The sequence below is a fragment of the Rhinichthys klamathensis genome, unplaced genomic scaffold (genome assembly GCF_029890125.1).
Source record: "Rhinichthys klamathensis goyatoka isolate OS25496 unplaced genomic scaffold, OSU_Roscu_1.1 h1tg000132l_1, whole genome shotgun sequence".
Taxonomy (NCBI): domain Eukaryota; kingdom Metazoa; phylum Chordata; class Actinopteri; order Cypriniformes; family Leuciscidae; genus Rhinichthys; species Rhinichthys klamathensis.
The window spans coordinates 467069-492788 of NW_026606667.1; the positions used below are offsets into that span (position 1 = coordinate 467069).

Below are 25720 nucleotides of genomic sequence, written 5' to 3' on the forward strand. Positions count from 1 at the left end.
TTCTAGGAACGCCTATAACCATCTTCCAGGAAAGGAGCCGTGGCTTCGATTGAATCCGGGGTTCAGAAGGGGACACGAAGAATGCATATAAAAGTGCACGTCGTTGGAAAGCAGCAAACCGCCTCAAGGGTGCCTATAAGCTGATTCGATTTGCTTTCTCCATCAACCTAAACGACCAGCAGAATCCATGGGTATAGCATTCGCTGGAAAATTGATTTTAGTCAGCATCTTGCCTATTGGGTTTAATACCGACTATGAGGATAGCATCCGTGGTTTTCTTCTTGGGTGAACCAAGATTGCACCGTGATCGGATTGGTTGCACAGCTTTGAATGTGCAGACGGCAATTCCCTAGCTGAGCACTTTTACTCCAATAAGAAGCCATATACTCAATTACAGTGAAGACTATCTTCAACACACACGACACAGAACACACCTCGCCGCCCGGTCGAGTCCTTCGCTTTCGGGGAATTGCTTTTTTTGAAAGTATTGCAGAGCTGAAAAAGAAAAAGTGGAAGCAAGATTTTGGAGGGCAAATAAAAGATGCTTGGCAGTGTGAGTTAGTATGATGTCATGCAGTTTGGGGCTGTTGTGACAGATGAGTCTGTGTGACAAGCCTCCGTTGATGCAGACTGATGGTTAATCTCGACCTCATTTATATCGGTCAGTGCTGTTACACTGTAGCATCCAATTCAACTTTAACCAGAGTTAAAGTGATTTATAAAAATTAATCTGCAAAAATTGTTTCTGCAATGAAGAGTTCGCAATGCATATGTCCGTAGTGACAGTGATGTATTATCGAGTGAAACAGATCGTTCCACATGCATTTGTAAATTACATAGGGAGAATTATCTATTTGTGCCGAGTTTAAATACCACATTTTCCAGATAAACGAGTCGCACATAACTATAAGTCACACAGGGACCAAATTGCAAAAAATCGGTGTATGTCACATTTTATTACATTCATAAATAACGTAAAATACTGGAAAATAAATCTAAATGTACAAGCATTATGTATTTTAGTTCCTCTAAGTCTGCAACAAAATTTTAATTTAACAGTATTCAGAATGTAAAACAAACATAGTTTTTTGTTTAACTATACAAATAAAAACAAACAATAATATAAACAACATTTATTATAAAAGCGAAGACTAACTAATTCATTTTAAAGTGAAACTGAAACTACCGGTGTGTGAGAAACGTGCTACACTCATAAACTTGTGCTCTCGTACTATCTAAATGTGTGCGCTTTACACGTGTGTGTGCTTGATGGTAATTTCATTACACAAGTTGCTTTGTAATATTAGTTGCAGGATGTTTCAGATGATTACATTTTTTTTTTTTTATTACTCTACAAGGAAAGGAAAACATTATAAATATGGGTTAAGATCAAATCACCAAACTTGGATAACGTATTTATCTATGGATGCTTGTTTCCGCAACAGAGTAAAAAAAAAAAAAAATTAATTGCGAAATTTTTTCTCATAATTGACTTTTTGTCTCAGAATTGAGTGATATAAAGTCGCAATTGCGGAAAAAAGTCAGAATTGCGTGATATAAAGTCAAAATTGCAAGTTTTCTATCTAAAAAAAAAAACAAGCACAAACTACAGGTTTTATTTTGCTATGAAAAAATTCAGTTCTCTCTTGTTTTTGCATGTTTTCATAATTTCTTTGTATGACAGTCTGGACAAAAATGTCATCATGTCATTGATTGCAAGTGCAACTATACGTAATATGCTTACAAAATCTTTAACACATTTTTTATAACATTTGGAAGAGGCCGGACATCACGTTTGGCCACTGTATGCAAGATGAATTAAACATGCATAACTAAGACCAGAAACGTGTGGTCCTGAGTGCAGTACGACAGAAAAAACACACTTCACACCAGGGGTGTCCAATCCTGCTCCTGGAGGGCCACTGTCCTGTAGAGTTCATCCCCAACACCAGTTAAACACACCTGAAGCAGCCAAGCAAGGTCTTATAGGCATATTACAGTGTTGTGGCAAGTTAACTCTTCAGGACAGTGGCCCTCAGGAGCGATTGGACACCCCTGCTTTACACTGTAGCGCCCCCAGTGGCAATGCTGAGAATGCAGCGCATGCTTGTGTCAGAACATAATTCAGGTGTGCCTGCATTACACTCTAAAAAATGCTGGGTTGTTTCAACCCAAAGTTGGGTCAAATATGGACAAACCCAAATGTTGGGTTAAAAATGTAATTTAAAATTTTAACTTTCACTTTCAACTGTACATTTTTAACCCAACATTTGGGTTTGTCCATATTTGACCCAACTTTGGGTTGAAACAACCCAGCATTTTTTAGAGTGTAGGATTCTTGCATAAAAGTAGGGTTCAGGATTAAAGTCATGATGAAACAGAAGTAGTGACAGACATTACATATTGTGACATACATCTTATGATTTTGAGATGTGGGCGTGGCTTTCAAAATTAATCGCATAGCTTCTACTGCGCTTTTAATGTCGGTTTAAATGGGTTAAGATTTAATGTGGGTTTAAATATAAGGAAAATATTATAAATATGGGTTAAGATCAAATCACTAAACTTGGGTATTTATCTATGGATGCTTGTTTCCGCAACAGAGTAAAAAAAAAAAAATTAAGTGCAAAATTTTTTCTCATAATTGACTTTTTATCTCAGAAGTCACAAAAAAAAAGTCAGAATTGCGTGAAATAAAGTCATACTTATGCATACTTATGTATACTCATACATGAGTATGTCACAGAGAGAAGTCTGTTGTTTTTACTGGGAGATCCAGTTATGACATTTTGATTAAAAATTACAAGGTTAAAAAAACATATGCAGGTATGAATCATTCACTCAAATATGCAATAGATAACATGTATAGAAAATATATAGGCTGAGTTTCTGATTCATGCAGACTTTTAGCATTAGAAACGTGTTGCCAGATGTATGAAAAAACGGCTGGGAATATATATTTTCTTCTTCTCTTATCTGTGTCCTAAGAGTTCCCCCTTAATCTTAAAATGATTGATGAGTTTCCTACTTGCACAAAAATATCGAGAACAATGTATGAGTGTGTGTGTGAGAGAGTGTGTGTAGCTGGATTGCAAAGGAGGGGGACCGTGATGAAAACAGGATCAAAACTGTCATATGAGAAGCTCTGCAAGTTCGCTTTTTATCCTTTTCAGACCTGTTTTCCGGTAGAGTGTTTTTAAGGAAATGGACTAATAATTTCAGAACATAACTGAAGCCCAATATCCCTCCGTTAGAAAGAGACTCAATCAGGCAAGAATGATAAAAACATATACATCATATCCAGCCTTGCTCCATACAGCCACTTCGTTTTCCTCATCTGTCTGTGACAAATTGAATAAAGTTCATAACTTCTGACGATTGCAACAAAAGCAGCTCAGGGTGGCATAGAAGAAACCTGAATAAGATTAATGTTAAAATATGCTTTCAAAACAGGTTTTTTTTTACGGGTTCATCTTTCTTTAATGTGTAATGTTGCATGAAAAAGCTCTGCAAAGCTCCAGTTATTCTCTATATCAGTGTTTCTGAACTCCTGAAACGCCTCCATTGTGTTTTTGAGTTTCTCCCAGGAACACACACGTCACAATATTCCTCATTATAATAATTAATACGCGGAATAAAGGGGCGGAGCCTGGTTGAGTTAGTTAGTAGTGTGTTAAACTGGTGGTTATGGAAAGGGGCGGGACATTTCCCAAACACACTCGAAGTGCTCGACCAATCACAACACACCGCTCCAGCCGACCAATCAGAGCACAGTGTGCTTTCAGAAGGAGGGGCTTCATAGAGACAGGAAGTAAACAGAGCGTTACTAACAGACTGGGAAGAGAGGAGCCGCAACAATGGAGAATATGAGGAGAATAATCAACATTCAACCTGTTCTAGTAGAGCCAAAAACAGGTTGTAAGATCTTAAAGTTATACGTTAAAATGTGCTTTAGCAGCGAGACTCCTAAACAGAGGCCACAATGCGCCGTGTTTAATTGTGGGCAGATTATGCAGGAATGCTTTGGTTCTCAAGTCAATGTAAACGCAGACCGAATATATCCATCGTGAACATGCCAATAGAGGCGTCATTTTAGGTTCAGAAGAACATGCATTGTGTCTGAAGATGTCTTTGTGTCTGTTACTCTGATCGAGAGGAGGCTGCGACCACAAGCTCGTCCCCGGGGTCGATGACATCAATATCATCCTCATAATCTCGCAGTGTTTTCAGAGCATGTTCCCAGTCGACACGGCTGCGCTTTTCTCTCCTGTTTGTTTACCAATCGACAGATACCCGCTAGAGACCGTCTGCCATCGATTGAGAGCCTTTCGTCATTGTTGACGCTCCTGTTATTAGCAAGGTCCACACACACACACACACACACACACACACACACACACCGGCTTCACTGTGAGAAGCAATTAGCTGAGGGAATGTGTGTTATGGAGCGGGTCCGATCCCGTCAGGTACACACCGGGCCAAAGCGGGACATTTATAACGTGAGTCACTCTCTAGACAACAGACTCGGGTTAATGGCATCTTGCCTTTCAAGACGTCATCGGTACGAGGGATGATGATGCAGAAACGAAAGCCTTTGCAAATCTGCTCCAAAAGTAAATTTAATATCCTCATTACGTCTGTGACTCACGGCTACTAATGCAATCTCCTTATATACGGACAAAGGAGATATGTATATCCGCCCAAGAAACGGGTTAACATTTTTATTAGTCTTTTATTACGATATTCATGTATGATATTTCAATGCCTTGTCACTGTCTAGCACCGTCTTCTCAGTTCTCCAGAAAGACTAAGCCTTCTCGATGGAAATGAAAATCACTCCTGCCATCTACTGGTACATCAGGAGCAACAGCATACGTCACTTATGTACACTGCCAACATCAAGACAAAACAATATCTGAGGAATTCATGTTTATACCTTCCACACGCAGAACAATAAACCTTCAGCTGGGATTCATAGTTATTTAGGGACCGATTTTCATGTTGAATTTGAATTTCAAGTTGAATTTATACACTCTAAAAAATGCTGGGTTGTTTTAACCCACCTTTGGGTCAAATATGGACAACCCCAGCCATTGGGTTACATTTTTTAATTACATTTTTAACCCAACGTTTGGGTTTGTCCATATTTGACCCAAAGTTGGGTTAAAATACCCCCAGCATTTTTGTACAAATATATTCGTATACTCAAGTATATATACTAAATATATATATATATATATATACACTCACCGGCCACTTTATTAGGTACCCCATGCTAGTAACGGGTTGGACCCCCTTTTGCCTTCAGAACTGCCTCAATTCTTCGTGGCATAGATTCAACAAGGTGCTGGAAGCATTCCTCAGGGAGTTTGGTCCATATTGACATGATGGCATCACACAGTTGCCGCAGATTTGTCGGCTGCACATCCATGATGCGAATCTCCCGTTCCACCACATCCCAAAGATGCTCTATTGGGTTGAGATCTGGTGACTGTGGAGGCCATTTTAGTACAGTGAACTCATTGTCATGTTCAAGAAACCAATTTGAAATGATTAGAGCTTTGTGACATGGTGGAAGTAGCCATCAGAGGATGGGTACATGGTGGCCATAAAGGGATGGACATGGTCAGAAACAATGCTCAGGTAGGCCGTGGCATTTAAACGATGCCCAATTGGCACTAAGGGGCCTAAAGTGTGCCAGGAAAACATCCCCCACACCATTACACCACCACCACCAGCCTGCACAGTAGTAACAAGGCATGATGGTTCCATGTTCTCATTCTGTTTACGCCAAATTCTGACTCTAACATCTGAATGTCTCAACAGAAATCGAGACTCATCAGACCAGGCAACATTTTTCCAGTCTTCAACTGTTCAATTTTGGTGAGCTCTTGCAAATTGTAGCCTCTTTTTCCTATTTGTAGTGGAGATGAGTGGTACCCGGTGGAGTCTTCTGCTGTTGTAGCCCATCCGCCTCAAGGTTGTGCGTGTTGTGGCTTCACAAATGCTTTGCTGCATACCTCGGTTGTAACGAGTGGTTATTTCAGTCACTGTTGCCCTATCAGCTCGAACCAGTCTGGCCATTCTCCTCTGACCTCTGGCATCAACAAGGCATTTCCGCCCACAGAACTGCCGCTCACTGGATGTTTTTTCTTTTTCGGACCATTCTCTGTAAACCCTAGAGATGGTTGTGCGTGAAAATCCCAGTAGATTAGCAGTTTCTGAAATACTCAGACCAGCCCTTCTGGCACCAACAATCATGCCACGTTCAAAGTCACTCAAATCAACTTTCTTCCCCATACTGATGCTCGGTTTGAACTGCAGGAGATTGTCTTGACCATGTCTACATGCCTAAATGCACTGAGTTGCCGCCATGTGATTGGCTGCTTAGAAATTAAGTGTTAACGAGCAGTTGGACAGGTGTACCTAATAAAGTGGCCGGTGAGTGTATATATATATATATATATATATATATTTATCTCAACTGTGTGATTGCTCGTTTCATCACGAAATGTAAACTATATTTTCTCCTGCTCTAATCTGCTAAATGCAACTGTCTATAAGGTATATTATAAGGTATATATATTAATATATTATAAACTTTAAACATCATGCTTTTCATTAAATCTGCTTTTAAAAAATTGTGAAAAGCAGAATATAAATACAATTGAATTGAGTTGACAATGATAGTCATGAACAAACATTGTGCTTTTTTGTTTTTATTCACTTATTCCTCCTTCCCTTTCGTATCGGCTATGATGTCAGCATGATGTACTTGTTATAATAAGTTATTTTATTTGGCTTTTCTTCTTCAAATTCCCTGATGTTTACAGTTTTCCTTTATGAAGCAATTAATCATATTAGAGTGATTTCTGAAGGATCATGTGACACTGAAGACTGGAGTAATGATGCTGAAAATTCAGCTTTGATCACATTAATAAATTACATTTTACTATATATCCAAATAGAAAACAGCTATTTTAAATTGTAACAATATTTCACAATATTGGTGTTTTTATTGTATTTTTGCCAGCTTTGGTGAGCATAAGAGACTCCTTTCAAAAACATTAAAGACATCCAAAGTTTTGAACGCTAGTCTAAAGAATTCAAAAATACACTTTTGTGTGGAAACAATCTGGAAAACCCAATTTGGTTCTAATATGAGCCTTTATGTATAAGAGTAAAAGCCTTCATCAGATATACAGGTATACAGTATATCCCTCTTTAGTGATGTTGTCCTGAAAGTGAAAGCCTTGATCAGATATATATGATTTAGAGCTGGGCGATTTTTTCCCCTAAAAAAATCTGTGATTTTTTTTAAATACAAAACTCGATTTACGATTCGATTTGATTCCCTCCCATTCCATTTAAAAAACAATTAACTGCGAACTGTAAATATATTTTAAATATATATATTTATTGTATTTAATTAAAGTGCATCAACATAAACAAAATTGCAAAGGCAAACCCTTTCTCTAACTGAAAAGTCACTGTGCAGTGTGCAACAAAGATTGTTAAACATCCAAATTATTTATAATGGGGGAAAAAATTATTTAAAAAAACGATTTTTTGAAAATATGAATCGATTTGACCCACCAACTCGATTTTGAAATCAAATCGATTTTTTTCCCAGCCCTAATATGATTACCTCTTTAGTGATGTTGTCCTGCACCAGGCTGTAGAGGGGCACGACGCGGCTGACCTCCAGCAGGACCGGCGTGGGACCGGGCGTCTCGCGGGCCGATTGTCTGCACAGGTGACAGGCGTCCGGGCAGCTCCCCTTCTCCTGACAGCGGATCTCCACGCCGGACACCAGGTCGTCAGACAGAAGCTGAGTCTTCAGGAGACCCGACAGGTAGATGATGAACGGGACAGCTTTCAGGTCCCGCCGGCCACCCTGATCCGTGACTTCTGGAGGAGAGAGACAGGAGGAGGTCACTGGTGCACCGGACGTATTCATGGAGATTTGAGACTCGGATCGAGGCCAGCGCTGGATCTGCACTGTGATAAGAGCCTATTATGATGGAACTGAGGCGTACAGCGATCTGTCACTTTTACAAGCGCCTAACGCTATTTACTGTTGGAAGATCAGAATAAAATTGACAGAATTTGGTTCATATCAAATGAATCATATCCATAGTCGTCAGAGTCCTCTTTGCTTCACGAGTGTGTGTGTGTGTGTGTGTGTTTGAGAGAGAGAAGTGTGTGTGTGTGTGTTTGACCCTCATCCTTCCCTCGCACTTTGTAACTGATATTTTTAAGAGACTGACTTTGCAACAAAGTCACGAGGGTCTACAGATCATCTTTGTGACAGTAGAATGGCTTTAGGTATTATTTGTACAACCCTGACTTATATTTGGCAGACAAAAGTTTTTCAAATGCAAATCATTTGTAATTTGCACAACAGATCTGGTCCAGATCATCTGGACATTATAAAAAAGCATAAATGATACCATTTTATAGTAGGATACCATACATGGGCTTGCATCAGAAATCTATCATGAAGGAAACTGTGATGAACTGTCTCTGCTAGTAGAAATACACAGGTTGATTTTCATGTTAGTTTGCAGTGTTCGTGCACAGAACCCTTGGCAGACACAAAACAATGCGATTATGTGGGGAAAGATCTTAATTGAGTGCTGATACGTCCTTGAGATGGCTGAACAGATGTGCAGTTCTGAATAATAGCATCTGTTCTCTGCGCTCCACAGACCAGTCCCCCTGAACATTCCCGTCCACACTGTGCCTGGCAGTGGAATGAGTCATAATGCTGGATTTTAGCATGACAGGCAAACACGAGGAGGAGGAGAGGAGAAGAGGAGGAGGAGGAGGAGGGGAAGAGGAGGAGGAGGAGGGGAAGAGGAGGTAGAAAGGAGGAGGAGAGGAGAAGAGGAGGAAGAGAGGAGGAGGAGAGGAGAAGAGGAGGTAGAAAGGAGGAGGAAGAGAGGAGGAGAGGAGAAGAGGAGGAGGAGAAGAGAAGAGGAGGAGGAAGAAAGGAGGAGGAAGAGAAGAGGAGGAGGAAGAGGAGGTAGAAAGGAGGAGGAAGAGAGGAGGAGGAGAAGAGGAGGAGGGGAAGAGGAGGAGGAGGAAGAGGAGGATGATGAGAAGAGAAGAGGAGGAGAAGAGGAGGAGGAGAGGAGAAGAGGATGATGAGGGGGAAGAGGAGGAGAAAGAAGAGAAGGAGGAGGTAGAAAGGAGGAGGAAGAGAGGAGGATGATGAGAAGAGGAGAAGAGGAGGAGGGGAAGAGGAGGAGGAGGTAGAAAGGAGGAGGAAGAGGAGGATGATGAGAAGAGGAGAAGAGGTGGGGGAGAGGAGGAGGGGAAGAGGAGGAGGAGGAAGAGAGGAGGAGGAAGAGGAGGATGAGGAGAAGAGGTGGGGGAGAGGAGGAGGGGAAGAGAAGGAGGAGAAAGAGAGGAGGAGGAAGAGGAGGATGATGAGAAGAGGAGAAGAGGAGGAGGAGAGGAGAAGAGGATGACGAGGGGGAAGAGGAGGAGAAAGAAGAGAAGGAGGAGGTAGAAAGGAGGAGGAAGAGAGGAGGAAGAGGAGGATGATGAGAAGAGGAGGATGATGAGAAGAGGAGGAGGAGGAGGGGAAGAGGAGGAGGAGGTAGAAAGGAGGAGGAAGAGGAGGATGATGAGAAGAGGAGAAGAGGTGGGGGAGAGGAGGAGGGGAATAGGAGGAGGAGGAAGAGAAGGACGAGGGGAAGAAGAGGAGGAGGAAGAGAAAGAGGAGGAGGGGAAGAGGAGGATAATGAAGAGGAGGAGGACGATAAGGAGGAATAGGAGGTGGAGTAGGAGGAAGAGGAGGATGGTGATGAGGGGAAAGAGGAGGAAGAGAAGAGGGAGGAGGGGGAGGAAGTGGAGTAGGAGGAAGTGGAGGAGGAGGAGTAGGAGCAGGATGAAGAGAAGGAGGAGGAGGAAGAGTAGGATGAAAAGGAGAAATAGGAGGAGGAGGAGGATGAAGAGGATGAGAAGTAGAAGTGGAGGTGAAGAAGGAGGAATAGGAGGTGGAGTATGAGGAGGAGGAGGAGGAGGAGGAATAAGAGTAGGAAGAGGAGTATGAAGAGGTGGAAGATAATGAAGAGGAGGAGGATGAGAAGGAGAAGTTGAGAAGGAGAAGTGGAGGTGAAGAAGGAGGAATAGGAGGTGGAGTATGAGGAGGAGGAGGAGGAGGAATAAGAGGAGGAAGAGGAGTATGAAGAGGTGGAAGAGGAGGAAGATAATGAAGAGGAGGAGGATGAGAAGGAGAAGTGGAGGTGAAGAAGGAGGAATAGGAGGTGGAGTATGAGGAGGAGGAGGAAGAGGAGGAAGAGGAGTATGAAGAGGTGGAAGAGGAGGAAGATAATGAAGAGGAGGAGAAGGAGGAGGATGATAAAGAGGAGGAGGATGAAGAGGTGGAAGAGGAGGAAGATAATGAAGAGGAGGAGGATGAGAAGGAGAAGTGGAGGTGAAGAAGGAGGAATAGGAGGTGGAGTATGAGGAGGAGGAGGATGAAGAGGAGGAGGAATAAGAGGAGGAAGAGGAGTATGAAGAGGTGGAAGAGGAGGAAGATAATGAAGAGGAGGAGAAGGAGGAGGATGATAAAGAGGAGGAGGATGATGAAGAGGAGGAGGAAGATGAAGATGAAGGTGAGGAACAGGAGGAGGAGGATGAAGAGGTGTAGCGGGACAGAAAGCTGTCTGAGGCGGTTGTGTCTGCAACAACACAGAGAAGAGTCGACCCAGAGCCTCAGTCAGTGTTTGAGCACACAGAGAAACGCCACCGCTGGAGGGATTGCTAACAGTAGCTCTATGCTTTTTAAAGGATTCATTTCTTGCAAAACACTTACTCATATTGAGATGAAGCAGCGCGGTGTCTCCACCAAAAAGAAAACATCTGGCTGTACACACGTGTGTGTTCTCCTCTTTGCTGGCGTGACCTTAACCCTTTCTTGAGCCGACACCGGGGAAACAGGGTTTGAGTTTCAACAGACAACCGAGTTGAGAAGAGACAGCAGGACAACACTGCATTTCTTCACTGACAGAATGAACTGCATATCCCATCATGCATTGTGAACGATGTAATCAAATGCTGACTGGCATTTTGTTGACTTTATTATAAAATCTAAACTATTTAATTTATCAAACTACTTAGCCTATGCATTTACTTATTTGTTAATGCATTCTTGTTTGGTCTTTATGAAATTAGCCGCAGATGCCATCAGTTCGCTATACCATCACTTAAAGGGATAGTTCACCAAAAAAATTAAAAATACTGTCATCTCTTACTCACCCTCATGTTGTGTTGAACACAAAATAAGATATTTTGAAGATTGTCAACTTAACTGTATTAAAATTCAGAGAATTTTATAAAGTCATTGTGTAATCATTGAGGTTTCTTCTCAATCTTTTCTTTCATTTTGTAATATGACCAATTTTGCTATATTTATTTTAATAATTTCTTGACAAGCTGCATATAATCTTCTACCATTCAAATACTAATAATTTAATATAAATTATAATATAACCACCATTACTCTTTGCTATTGAGGTAATACGATTTCGTATTATGCACGTTTAACAGAATGATACTTTCAGACAGAGATTTGCTGCCATCTAGCGGTTATTACACTGCAGTTACATTTTATATTAAAATAGTGGGGGAAATGATAATACACGAAGTTCTTTTCCTTTTTCTCATGCATCTATCAAAAATTGTAATGAAGCATAATTCAAATATTTTATGACACATCTGAATATATATTAGTATTTTCTACTAAGTCTAAGTCTGTGTAATCTCTAACAATGACAGCTGTCATTCTCTGATCAATTCTTGTAATTGAATATAATATAATTGAATATAATATAATACAATACAATGATATCTTCGTTTTATATTATAACACTCTGAATATTTTTGAAGCATTTTTCTGATTGTTTTAAATTAAATTTAATGTAATTAGTGTAGTATTCTCAATAATACAATTATTATTCACTGGTTTTCTTCTTCTTCCTCTCTTTTTTTTTTTTTTTTTATTTCGGATCCACCCATGTGTTTCCAGCATCAGTCCTTACTTTTCATGTGCCACTGAAATAAACTTTGCGCATCACGCATGACAACAGCAGCCTCTCATCTGATTGGCTCCAGTGCACATCACGCTTCCGCGGCAGCCAACGAAATCTCACTGGGGGCGGGACTTACACAAAGAATCAACCTCCGTTATGACGTCACCTCCGCAGTGTCGCGCGCACCCGCTGACATGAGAGACGCGCGCGTCGTCACATCAAGCAAAAGCTACTGTTGAACTAAAGGTAGGAGATCATGTAACAATCAACAATTAAACACGCATGAATGTTTTTCGCATGCTTTTATGACTGCGCTTTCATTTTGGTGTGCATGCACGCAGAAGACAGGAATGACGATACTCAGATCGCAGTGTTTTGAAGCTTTGGGCCTGTCAGTCAGATGATTAGACATATAACTACATATAACCTGCATAAGTGTGACTATAAATGATGCATGCATTACACTAGTACAAGAAATGACAGTGCGTGGTCCAGAAACATTTTACAGCTAGCCATCTGGCTACCAAAATAAACAAGACAGGCTGTTGCTGCTGAGTTGTTTAAAAAGTAACAATTGCATTAAGTTATTATATGCCCTTGCATTTGAAATTGGATTGTAGTATTATTATTATTTTGTGGAATCATATGATCATGATGAGGTGCAAATGCATCAGTAGGTGTGGTAGGACAGCCAGTAAATACAGAAACAACATCAATGCATGTCATCATCAGACTGTTTTTGTAATGACGTGACATTTTCTCATGGTTTCCTTCCGATCCCATCCATTGCTCTGGACTCTACTAACGTCATTGTTAATGAATAATAATGGAAGCTTGTTTCCACCACAGAAAACATCTGAAAAGATAATTGCGACTTTTTATCTCACAACTGCGAGTTTACATCGTATAAAGTGCAAGATAGAAAGTCGCAATTGCGAGATTTAAAGAGAATTTGGGGATATAAAGTTGCAATTGCATGTTATAAAGTAAAAATTGTGAGATATAAAGTAAGAATTGCGTGATATAAAGTTGCAATTGTGAGATATAAAGTCAGAATTGCGAGATTTAAAGAGAATTTGGGGATATAAAGTTGCAATTTCATGTTATAAAGTAAAAATTGTGAGATATAAAGTCAGAATTGCGTGATATAAAGTTGCAATTGTGAGATATAAAGTCAGAATTGCGAGATTTAAAGAGAATTTGGGGATATAAAGTTGCAATTTCATGTTATAAAGTAAAAATTGTGAGATATAAAGTCAGAATTGCGTGATATAAAGTTGCAATTGTGAGATATAAAGTCAGAATTGCGAGATTTAAAAATAGAATTTTGGGATATAGGCTAAAGTTGCAATTGCATGTTCTAAAGTAAAAATTTTGAGATATAAAGTAAGAATTGCGTGATTTAAAAGTTGCAATTGCATGTTACAAAGTAAAAATTGCGTGATATAAAGTCAGAATTGCATGTTATAAAGTAAAAATTGTGAGATATAAAGTCAGAATTGCGTGATTTAAAAGTTGCAATTGCGAGATATAAAGTCAGAATTGCAAGATTTAAAGAGAATTTGGGGATATAAAGTTGCAATTGCATGTTACAAAGTAAAAATTGCGTGATATAAAGTCAGAATTGCGTGATATAAAGTCACAACTGCGAGTTATAAACTCAGAATTGTGAGATTAACCAGCACAATTACTTTTTTTATTTTTTATTCTGTGGCAGAAACAAGCGTCCATATGGTAATGCACTTAAAAAAAAAACCGAAATGTTGTATAAGGCTAATTTTATTTCATAATTATTACTATACTTATATTTTACATTACAAATGTAGTATGTCTAACTCTCCTCACTTTCACTTGGCATCTCTATTTAAATCTGCATCTCGTTATGCATCAGGTGACATGCTTTTAACTCTTTCCCTATCGGCATTTTTATAAAAAGTTATCATCCACCGCCAGCAATTTTGATAATTTTCACAAAAGTTTCATAGCCACCTGCATATTTTGTTCAATGAATATTTAAATATGAAATATTATTTCAAAAGAAAGAACAGACTTGCTTAAAAAATTAAACAAATTTGGCTTGTTGTCTTGGCTTGAGCTTCAAGCATTCCTTTGTTTTCAATACTTGAATGTTGGTAAGTTTCATAAAAATTATGTAATATTAGGCAGTTTCGATGTATACGCTGTTTGTTGATGATCGCGTTAGTTAACATACATCTGCGTTCATATGATATCGATTGTTTCTGCTTCTCCTTCACATGTCTTTTGACCAGGAGATTCAGTAATCTTTCATAAGAGTCGTAATAGCGCCACCTAACGTATAACAGTGAAAACACGGAAAGACGAAATAGTTATCTTCTGTCCACAAAACCCCCCCTGAAAAAACTATATTATCAATCCCAGCCATGTTCTGAGTGTATAAAAATACTGTTGTTGCACATTCACTTTAAAGCAATTTCATGCAGACTACAAATGTAATCACAGCCTTATAAGGATTAATAGTCGCACTAGGCCATCTGACAATTTCGACCGATAACTTAAGTAAAATTACAATTCTCCTTTTTGCAAATTTTTATTATAACTGAACATAATGCACTTCAAACACATAGACATGACTTTTTTCCTCCCCTGTAGACACCCTGTAGGCACTAGAAGGCATCATGGCCACACCAACGTCCCTAGATCCAGATTTGGTCCGGGAGGTGCTGGAATGCCCCATTTGCCTGGAAACCTACAACCAGGATCAGCTTCGACCCAAGCTCCTGCAGTGCGGTCACTCTGTGTGTCGCCAGTGCCTTGAGAAACTCCTCGCCAGCACGATAAACGGTGTGCGCTGCCCATTTTGCAGCAAGGTGTCTCGAATGAGTAGTATTTCCCAGCTGGCTGACAATCTCACCGTGTTGAAGATCATTGACTGTGCGAGTTCTTGTGTCTCCACCATGGGCCTCATGTGCAAGTCTTGTAAAAACCGCCTTCCCCGTCAGTACTGCCGTGACTGCAGCGTTGCGTTGTGCGATATTTGTAAAAGCGAGGGGCATCAGCGTCAGGGCCATGTCGTACAGGTCATTCGCGTGGCTGCCGAACAGTGCCGGAAAGACATCACCGGGAAGCTTTCTAACTTGCGGGAGGCAATGGGCAATATTCAGAAGAAGAAGGCAGCTATCGACAACGTGACAAAATCACTCCGACTGAAGTACAAGGCTGTACAGCAAGAGTATGCCAAGGCTGAGTTGCGGATCCAAGAGGAACTTGGCCGCTCCCGTCGTGCCTTTGCCACGTCCTTAGCCGAAATAGAGAAGCTGAATGCCCAGATTCTGGAAGAGCAGACATACCTGCTCAATATCGCTGAAGTGCAGGTGGTGTCAAGGTGTGACTACCTAACCATGAGGATCAAGCAGACTGATATTGCTCTACTGGAGGAAGGAAGTAACAATGAAGAAGAGGAGTTGGACATAAAAACCAATCCTGCTGTCGTTCTGAAACTACAAGAGCCTGAAATGGTTAAAATGGAGTTTGCGAAACCCTTAGACGTGGGGCAACTGACCACAAAACCCTGCACTGTCAATGCCGAAGAGGAAGATGGACTCGATTTCGCCGCTTCCGGCCCTTTGGACATGTATCGTGATATTGACATGGTAACAACAGTTGAAGATGCTGTTTGCGCTTCGCCCGGTAGCTTCAAGTCCAAGTCTGTAGATGAAGGAGGACCATCTCCAGGGGCTTCTGGTGGGCAGCTTTGTCAGTTTGTGAAAAAGATGGGATGTAAGGGCAATCTGCCAGGCATGTTCAACTTGCCGGTAAGCATTTGTGTTACACCGCAGGGTGAGGTTCTCGTGGCCGACCGAGGGAATTACCGCATCCAGATCTTCAATCGCAAGGGCTTCCAAAGGGAGATACGGCGCAACCCGAGCAGCATCGACAACTTCGTCTTGAGCTTCCTCGGTGCTGACCTTCCCAACCTCATCCCTCTCTCAATTGCAATCAATGCTCAGGGACTCATCGGTGTCACTGACAATTATGACAACTCTGTGAAGGTTTACACCACCGATGGCCACTGCGTCGCCTGCCACAAGAACCAACTCATTAAGCCATGGGGAATCGCGGCTATGCCTTCAGGGCAGTTTGTCGTGTCCGATGTCGAGGGCGGGAAGCTGTGGTGCCTGGCTGTGGATCGCAATGTAGGGGTAGTGAACTATAACCGATTATGCTCGGCCGTCAGACCCAAATTTGTAACTTGCGACTCCTCAGGTACAGTCTACTTTACGCAGGGCTTGGGTCTAAACATTGAGAATAGACACAATGAACACCACCTCGAAGGGGGGTTTTCCATCGGCTCGGTGGGAATGGATGGGCAGCTGGGAAAGCAACTCAGCCACTTCTTCTCAGAGAATGAGGACTTCCGTTGCATCACCGGGATGTGTGTGGACTCCAACGGGGACTTGATCGTGACGGATAGCGGGCGTAAGGAGATACTGCAGTTCCCTAAAGAAGGTGGTTATAACGTTCTCATTCAGGAGGGCCTTACGTGCCCTGTAGGTGTAGCTGTTACCCAGAAGGGACAACTCCTCGTCTTGGATTGCTGGGACCACTGTGTGAAGGTTTACACGTACTTGCAAAGGAGACGTTCCTCTACGTGTTAAGACTGCTGTGGACACTTTATAAGATTAGTCACTTTAATTCAATGGCTTTTTACAAATGCGTTTGCTTTCTGACCTGTGACTTGCAGTGGCTGGGATCAAGCAGCCGCAACCATTCACCACTGCCATGGAGCAATTGGATTATGGCTTATGGGTATTATTATGGATGCTTTAGGCAAATGGATTTTGAAATATAGCACAACTGATGGCAATAACTGAAAATGTTGTTCTTTATGTGTGCATTTCAGTTCTTATATGTTTGGTTTTCTGTGTGTGTGCTGCTGTACAGGCATTAAGATGGTGAGTTAATGACAAAGTAATAACAAGTGATATTATAGGAATATTCCAGGTTCATTAGAAGTTAGACTCAATCAATGAGTGTGGCATAATGTTGATAATCATAGAAAAAGTCCTTATTTTCTTTAAAAAATAAAGGTTATGGTTTCTATTACTATGTAAATGGAGTCATGTTTGGAGGTTTTAAAAGCAGAAGTGTGAAACTTAAGAATTTATAAATCCACTCACAGAACACTAATTTTATGGATTAAATTACACTATTTAATTATAATAACATTAATAATAATAATAATACTATTTAATTTGTAGATTATTTCAGTTGTAAAGTTCTCTGCGTTTATTTTTTAATTGTAGATGAACATTTTTTTTGTCATCCATCTACATCCACCTTCATTGCAAATGCCTCACTGAAACATATATATATATATATAGTGCACCATTTTTGAGGGAATCAACATTATGCCACAAGTGCTATGATTGATCTTAACTTGTACTGTAACTGTACCCAGAATATTACTAATGGGAAGGTGCTTCATTTGATTTGGAAAACGTGACTCAAAACGTACTGACTCAAAATGCTGCTGTGAGTGTCATGTTCGTGTGTAATCGTTGTAATGAGTTCCCATAATGCTCTCTCTATTAAAGTGCCCCCTTATAACTGAAGGACTTTCTGATTTCTGTGACGGTATGAATTTTCTAAAACTAAAGAACAGTACGCTTGAAAAAAATGTTAAGTTATTGTTACTACAAAGGTTGTATATTATAGTTATTAATTTATTGTGAACTGGTCTGTAGTGTAACCCAGTTTGTACAAGCATTGCTATGTTGCAGGACCCAAAGGCCTGTCAAATTCAGGAGATATATACAAGCCTATCATGAGAGTAACTGCTATATTCAACTGAAGTAGGGAAATGACTCAGCATTTTACACCATATTTGAAATGATAATTTGCATTAAAGTGTCCTTGTATCTGAAAGGGTGGATCTTAAAACTGTCCTTCTTGAAAGCTTTAGACAGCACTGAGCTTGTTGTCTTAAAATCTTGGTTATGCTATTAGTAACATTTAGTTTTCATTCAGGTCTGTTGGTTCAAACATGTGCTGGAGCAGATTAAAGGGCTAGTTCACCCAAAAAGGAAAATTCAGTCAGTAATTACTCGCCCTCATGTTGTTCCCCGTAAGACTTTCGTTCATCTTCGGAACACAAATTAAGATATTTTTGATGAAATCTGAGAGCTGGATCACTCCTCCATAGGCTTCTTAAGGGATCGATACTGGCCGGCCCAGAAGTTATGAAAGACATCGTTAAAATAGTCCGAGTGACTACAGTGGCTCAACCTTAATGATGAGAATACTTTTTGTGCGCAAAAAAACAAACAAAAATAACGACTTTATTCAACTATTCATTTCCTTCTCTGTGGGCCGTGAGATTTCACGTAGTGATATTGCGCAAAGCTTCTAGGTTGCACGTCACACGTAGGCTCACTATTGGCCGACGCTGGTCATGTGTGTGATGCGTGACGTACAACCTAGAAGCTTTGCGTAGTAAAAATCACTGCCGTACAGAGAAGGAAATGAATAGTTGAATAAAGTCGTTATTTTTGTTTGTTTTTTGCGCATAAAAAATATTCTCGTCGCTTGATAAACTTAAGATTTGAGCCACTGGAGTCACTCGGACTATTTTAACGATGTCTTTCATAACTTTTGGGCCGGCCAGTTTCGATCCCTTAAGAAGCCTATGGAGGAGTGATCCAGCTCTCAGATTTAATCAAAAATATCTTAATTTGTGTTCCGAAGATGAACGAAAGTCTTACGGGGAACAACATGAGGGAGAGTGATTACTGACAGAATTTTCATTTTTGGGTGAACTATCCCTTTAAGGCTACATGAAACAATCACAAATAGATTAGAATGGAATGGAAACCCATTATCACAATTCATAACACAATGCAAGTATGTGTTGCATTCTCTATGCTGTTTAGACATTAATGCTAACGTCTGGTTTTATGTCCATTTTCTTTTTACTGTAGGTCAACTACTGTCATAAACAGTTTGCTAAGTTAAAGTCATAGCATATCCAGTTAAATGGCACAGACATTTAAAGGTAACTAATATCACCTTCTTGAGGTTGCTTATTGCCAAACAACGCAAGTATATTGAACCGGACCACAGTGTGTTGGCCATGCATTTGCGTAAAGTGTTTCTGGCCTTATTAACTGTAACGCTTAAGTTTTAATAAACGTGCATTACCAACAAACGCAGAAAGCCTGCATTGGCCTTATAATAAATGCACAGGTGATCCAGACATAAAATGCACTGTCTGCCGTGTCATTAGAAAAGTGTATGTGACCCTTTAGAAATGAAACATGGTTTTCATTGAATTGCCTGCCATGTTCAAGTAGAATACTGTTTTTTTTAAAGACCACTTTTATTTTTGCCTTCATGCAACTGCGATTCAGGTAGAATTAAACTGTTAAATTCATCTAGCTTTAATCCTAAAACAATAATAAATCACAAATTCTGTTGAAACGCAAGAGTAAAGACACAATGGAAATGGAAATAATGTAACAAACACCTTGTATGCACCTCTTTCTGCAGTATGTTCTTGTTTTGGCTGCTTTCTTGCTCTTATAAAATCCAGATGTTCTTCTATGGCCTTCTAAAATATCGTCTTGTGTTAGGAATTGTGCTCATCCTTTTAATGGCTCTCACTTAATATAATATGTCATATATGAAATAAAATGTCAATTAGTAATCATTTTTAATAGTATTTATTGCCATTTCCTTACTCTAGTCATTGACCAATTGATTTATTTCTAATTAGTATCAAGTATTAATACATGGAGCTTTTCCAGTAAACTGGAGTACGCAATATTTAACAATTAACAAGATACGTAATCAAATTTGCACAGTAAAAAAATGATCTAAATGGCAATTATCACTATTAAAAGATCTGTTAAGCATCGCTATCTTAGACGTATAAAGCAATATATGGAGAATGGGTCCCAGGGATTTTGTTACTTATTTTTACTTACGCACAAACCTAAATCCACAATGCAATACATTTTTGTTTTTGTCATTCTGTACAATAGAAGACCATCATGAGTGAGTGTTTTTTTGTTGGTTGTCAAAGCATAATGTGCAACAAATCATGAACAAGTGACATATGGCAGGTATAGTCATATGTAAATCGCCTGCAAAGTTGCCCTTTTCTGGGTATTTACCATTACCCATCATGATTAAGGTAATATCAGTTATAGTAAGGCCTACACAATGAGTATTTTCTCAAACTGTTACGCATTTGTTAGAGTTTATGGCAGGAGATTCTGATTCTGAATGGACGTATTGCTTTCATAATTCATCCAAACATAATCATGTTCAAGCATTGATGTTGGTGTCAGTGAAATGAGTCCCGAATTTGTGTTTGTAATGTTCATGACCAATTGTGTGCAATAAAAGAAACATGTGAGATTGTCTGTTTTTTCTCCCTTTTTTTTCTATTGTAGCCTTCATTATACTGAAAAATAAGCCATTACCAGGTCAACTGTTGGACACTTTTAATCATGTTTAAAAGCAAATTAATGCATTTTAAACAATTCTGTGGAATACAGTGTTGGGAAAATAGGTTAATAAACAATATTTCTGAAGTTATTTAAAATGTTCCAGCTGTCACATGTCCATAATTACACCATCTGAAGATGATCTGTACATCTGACAGCAAAGCATCGGATGCTAATGAAGAGAAAAACTGCTCACAAACGGTGGAAGCTTTTATGTGTATCATCAAAACAGTAGGTTTGGGTAAGCAGACATGAAGATTTCACAGGAATGGTGTCCCTGCTTGAAAACCCACTAGTTCATACCACTAGATTTAAGGCGTTGCACACTCAAAGACTCACTGCACAACTAATCACAGACGAAGTGTTCAAAAGATGCATCTGAAAACTATTAAAGCTACAGTACGGAGGATTTGGCCTCTAGTGGCTGAGCAAAAGCAAAGACATAGCAAAAAATAAATAAAAAGATATCCGTTAGAGGAAAACTCCACTTTTTTTTTGGAAATAGGCTCATTTTACAACTCCCCCAGAGTTAAACTGTTGAGTTTTACCGTTTTTGAATCCATTCAGCCGATCTCCGGTTCTGGCGGTACCAATATGCGTAATGATATGACACAGCGCCTGAAAATAGGCCACCTTCCGTCAACACAACGGAACTATTTTCAGGCGCTGCATCATATCATTACGCCTGCTGCTCTCATGGTACGGCAGTAAAGTTTCTTGATTATTACGCAGGAATGAGAGTATAGTTCCTAGCCATATCAGCCTAGAAAATCTCAACTTTACATTTTACGTCGGTCTTAGTGCACGATGTAACTACAGAAGAGTCAAGTTTTAAATAGGAAAAATATCGAAACTCTTTGGTCATTTTTTTTTTAGAAATGCTAATGGTCTTGTCCACTTCAATGATGTATGCTAAGCTATGCTAAAAGTGGTACCGCCAGAACCGGAGATCGGCTGAATGGATTCAAAAACGGTAAAACTCAACAGTTTAACTCTGGGGGAGTTGTAAAATGAGCCTATTTCCAAAAAAGTGGAGTATCCCTTTAATAATGTCTCGCGTAGTTGACTGTACAGTCCTTCCAGAAAAACGCAGAGTTTTTTTGTGATTGTTGCGGGCAAAACCCCTTGATTATGCGGCCCGTTTTCTTAAAAAATGCGATGTAATATGCGGGATATTTATGCAATTTTATGCGATGAAATTGCGGGAACTTGCAAAAATTGCGGTTTGATGAAAAAGTGATTCCCCCAACACCCTGTTCTCACTAGGCTACTACCTTAATGTAAAGAGTAATTTCTTATTACTTCCTATGATAAGTAAGCTTAATTACATTACAGAAAGTGCTGGAATATTTAAGTTCTCATCTTGTTTTATTTCGGACCTTAATAAACACATCAAACTTACAATACATTGATGAGTCAAACAAGTTCTGTAGCTTTACAAAAGGAATATGCTACAACTTCTGTAAAAATTAATAAATAAAATATTTAAAAAAATTAAAGTGTGCTCCTGTTTTACAGATTTTCGATGATGTTCATGTCACGTAATTATGTCACTTCATAACGTTCCCATGGCAATGGGGAAATGGCTGCTTTTGTGTGAAGCAAATGCAACATTTTTCAACTTTCTGCTAAGATATATGTGACTTTTGCAACGAAAATGAGTGCAGCGAAAGTGCGGCGTATTTGAAAAAATGCGGACTTTGGCTGATTATGCACTAAATCATGCGATCGCATAATCACGTTTTTCTGGAGGGACTGACCACTGTTGGTTTGACTCATTGAAAAGTCCAAAATTTCTATTTTTTTGGGGGTTGGTTTTAAATCCTATGTAGTCTCTTGAGTTGTCATGATCTCTGAAAAGCCGGTCCGACGTTGAAACTATTGTCTGAAAAAGTTTTTTTAAAAGGTACACTATATGTAACTTTGTTTTGTCGTTGCTGTGCAAAATTAGCTAAATCTAAAAAATGAGCCATAAATCATCAACCCTTCTTCCAAAACGTTTTTGTCTTACCATGATTCACTATGGTAATCATGGTAAGTGTTTATATTTTAGACCAGGTGGGATGGTTTATTTACGTGTCTCGTCGTATCCGTAAATAAAGAAGAGTTATTTTGCTTTGCCGTGTTTCTGGTGTGGGAGAGGCAGAGGTTAGTTTCACAACAAGCAATCAACTTTGACATGGATCCACTAAATCACCTGTTTTTAACTAAATCCGAATAGAGGAGAGTGCTGGTAAAAGAGACCGCGACAGAGCTTGTAATAAAACAAGAATCAACATCGCCTTGGCTTTTCTAGAGATTGTGAGAACTGATGGATTTGAAATGTTGTAAAAGCGACGCAGAGATGACGTTTTTATTACTCGACATGTACGGGGTTTTTTTTATTGAACAAATGAATTGCCACATTTAGATCTCTAACCAAGTTCATTGTAAAGCATTAATTGTGAAGGGTAATATTCATCTGCAAAATTCACGCAGACCGAAGCACAACCAAAACAATGTTCTTCTGCAAAATGCGTGCAGTTTTGTTTTTTAGCCACTAGATGGGTTATTTGTCAGGTGCCTTTTTGAGTTAGCCTATCCATTGAAGTAATTATTATATAAGCAAATCGGGGTAAAGCAAGGAGACGTACTATTTTTAACCAAGCAATCGTCAGTACTGTGTACCAATAGTGTTGGCTAGCCTTGGTTTATTGCCTCTGTATCGACCTGTAGGCTGTCTGAATGTGTATTTGCTGTCTCAGAGGTGGGTGTTGACTCAGAGGTCAGATATGCTGAATGAACATGAACTATTTTTGCACATGTCCAGAATCCACTAGTGTAATATCTGACGGTCAACACAGCAGGGGCCGGTTGCATAAGCCAAGTTTAAGCACTAAGTTACAACTTATGCACTACTAAATATTTTTTAATTGCACCATTAAACGCAACTCTAACCTAAATATTTAGGGAAGCCTCCGAATAGGAGTAACAGTTGTAATAAAATAGCAGACTGACTGAATTGCATCAATAAGCTCTTGTTTAACACGACATAATTCAACCCTTTAGACATATATGATAATGCTGACATTTACAATCATTTACATTTTAAAAGAGATTACTTAACAGCGAGCTTATGAAATGATCTGCGTTCTGTAGTAAATACAAATGGTGCAACTGAATTAAGTACAGTGATAGTTACAAATCATAGTAGTTACTAAGCCCTAGTGTGGACTTTCCATTCTAGGTTAAGTAAGAACTTGCAAATGGCTGCTGCAACCCTACCCAGGAGTGTAATTGCACACACCCTACGAAATGAAATGGTTTATTTATTTAGTTTTATTTGTCTGTGAGGATGCCCATCTTTCCCTTCTCTTACCTTTCTGGTACTGGAGCCAGAGCTGTTGCTGGGACTTCTTGCTGGGGAAGTAGATGTTGCAGGTGAGTTCAGAACCATACAGCGCCTCAGAGATGTAATGACTGCCGTACTGCTGAATAAAGGCAAGCAACTCATCCCGTGTGCTGTCTGCCGTCAGGGATTTCAGCACCTTGGAGAAATCTGACCAAAGCACCACCACACACAGAGAAACAATGAATGTCCATGTTGAGAACATCTTTGATTAAAGGCACACTATGCAATAATTGTACCTTAATATAACAGCTTCAAAGTCATTTCGGTGGTAAACAAACTCATAGTAGGGCGAATCATCCTGGTAGTAAAGCTTGGGGAGGGGGACGCCGCTGGAAAAACCAGCAATGCAAGTTTGAGAGGAGCGCCCCCGACAAATCTCGCGAGAATCACGACATACTTTACGGCAACGACGTCACACACATCAACAACAACATATGACGCACGAAGATGTGATACTCGACGATGGAAAAAGCAAAGAAAACGCGGTCGGAAGAGACTAGGAAAAGGACAAGAGAATCTGACAGCGTGAGGAACCGGACAAGAGTCCCACTCGTCGGACTTTCACTCGTTGGCGCAAGCTAAAAAGCAGCACCGGATGCAACGGTGATGCTGACCTGGCGATCTTGTTGATGGACTAGTAAGTAAATCTTTCTAAGTTTGTGTGCATTTTATTTTGTGATTTCACCGGAATGAATAGAGAGTCTCCGCAACGGCGATTGATTGAAGAGCGCGTCCGAGTGAAGACTGCGCGCAAGCCGCCACAAGAGACACTATGTATCCATGACACTGATAGCAGCGGACACGAGCGCTCAGGTTGAGTTCAAAAACACATCTCTTATTTAAAGGAGAACTCCGGCGCAAAATGAACCTTTGGTCTAATAAAACATTGGTACTTAGTCAACCGTTCTCTGAGATTTGTTTTCATGATAATCAAATGTAAAGACTTTTATCTCTAAAAACTGTTTGGCGTATAATGCTAGTAATGGGGGCATATAATAAGTAAAAAGAAATCGCTAGTTTATACCACTAACAAGACTCAAAATAGCCCCACGTGAACACAGTAACATAATGAGGGTCCCTACATGCAAAACGAAGCATTGAGAACTTTGTAAGTGTACAGACCGTTTAATAAGAAGATAAAGATAAAGACAGTCCACTTCGTGTATACAGACAGGAGCCATCTTTGGAAAACAGTCTCGACTAGTCAAACCACGAACGACGTGCTAAGTGAGCTGAACTGTATGAATGGCGTTCGTGGTTTGACTAGTCGAGACTGTTTTCCAAAGATGGCTCCTGTCTGTATACACGAAGTGGACTATCTTTATAAAATATCTTCTTATTAAACGGTCTGTACACTTACAAAGTTCTCAATGCTTCGTTTTGCATGTAGGGACCCTCATTATGTTACTGTGTTAGTGTGGGGCTATTTTGAGCCTTGTTAGTAATATTAACTAGCGATTTCTTTTTACTTATTATATGCCCCCATTACTAGCGTTATACGCTAAACAGTTTTTAGAGATAAAACTCTTTACATTCGATTATCATGAAAACAAATCTCAGAGAACGGTTGACTAGGTACCAATGTTTTATTAGACAAAAGGTTCATTTTGCGGCGGAGTTCTCCTTTAAAGGCACACTATGCGAGATTTGTACCTTAATGGGCTCTATGCACGGGGGTATTTCCGGTGAAGGTCTAAGGATGCTGGATTACTTCTGCCGATCGTAGAGTCCAATGCTATACCGAGAATTTATATATTGGTTTTTATACTCTATTGCTATACTAAAGAAACGTTAAT

General features: G+C 39.8%; 2 protein-coding genes and 1 long non-coding RNA gene across 4 annotated transcripts in view; 2 read left to right on the forward strand and 1 right to left on the reverse strand.

The window, feature by feature from the left end:
- The window catches only part of LOC130089428 (astrotactin-2-like), a 482727-nt gene that overhangs the window by 62798 nt on the left and 394209 nt on the right, over positions 1–25720 (reverse strand). The window contains exons 16-17 of the mRNA XM_056256733.1: positions 23892–24071; positions 7649–7911 (exon numbers count right to left, since the gene is read on the reverse strand). Coding sequence (XP_056112708.1) covers positions 7649–7911; positions 23892–24071 — 443 coding nt within the window. The remainder of the gene's footprint in view (positions 1–7648; positions 7912–23891; positions 24072–25720) is intronic.
- On the forward strand, positions 12200–17237 carry trim32 (tripartite motif containing 32). Of its 2 annotated transcripts, none has more exons than XM_056256739.1 (2): positions 12200–12290; positions 14676–17237. In XM_056256739.1, exon 2 carries the CDS (start codon positions 14702–14704, stop codon positions 16679–16681), a length of 1980 nt encoding a protein of 659 aa, XP_056112714.1. In that variant the 5' UTR covers positions 12200–12290; positions 14676–14701; the 3' UTR covers positions 16682–17237. The 2 variants fall into 2 exon arrangements, with proteins under 2 accessions (XP_056112714.1, XP_056112715.1); XM_056256740.1 differs by having other exon boundaries at positions 12218–12290; positions 14687–17237.
- LOC130089435 (uncharacterized) lies at positions 20062–20446 on the forward strand. Its single transcript, XR_008807575.1, has 2 exons — positions 20062–20250; positions 20282–20446. It is a non-coding gene; the product is annotated as an uncharacterized LOC130089435 (long non-coding RNA).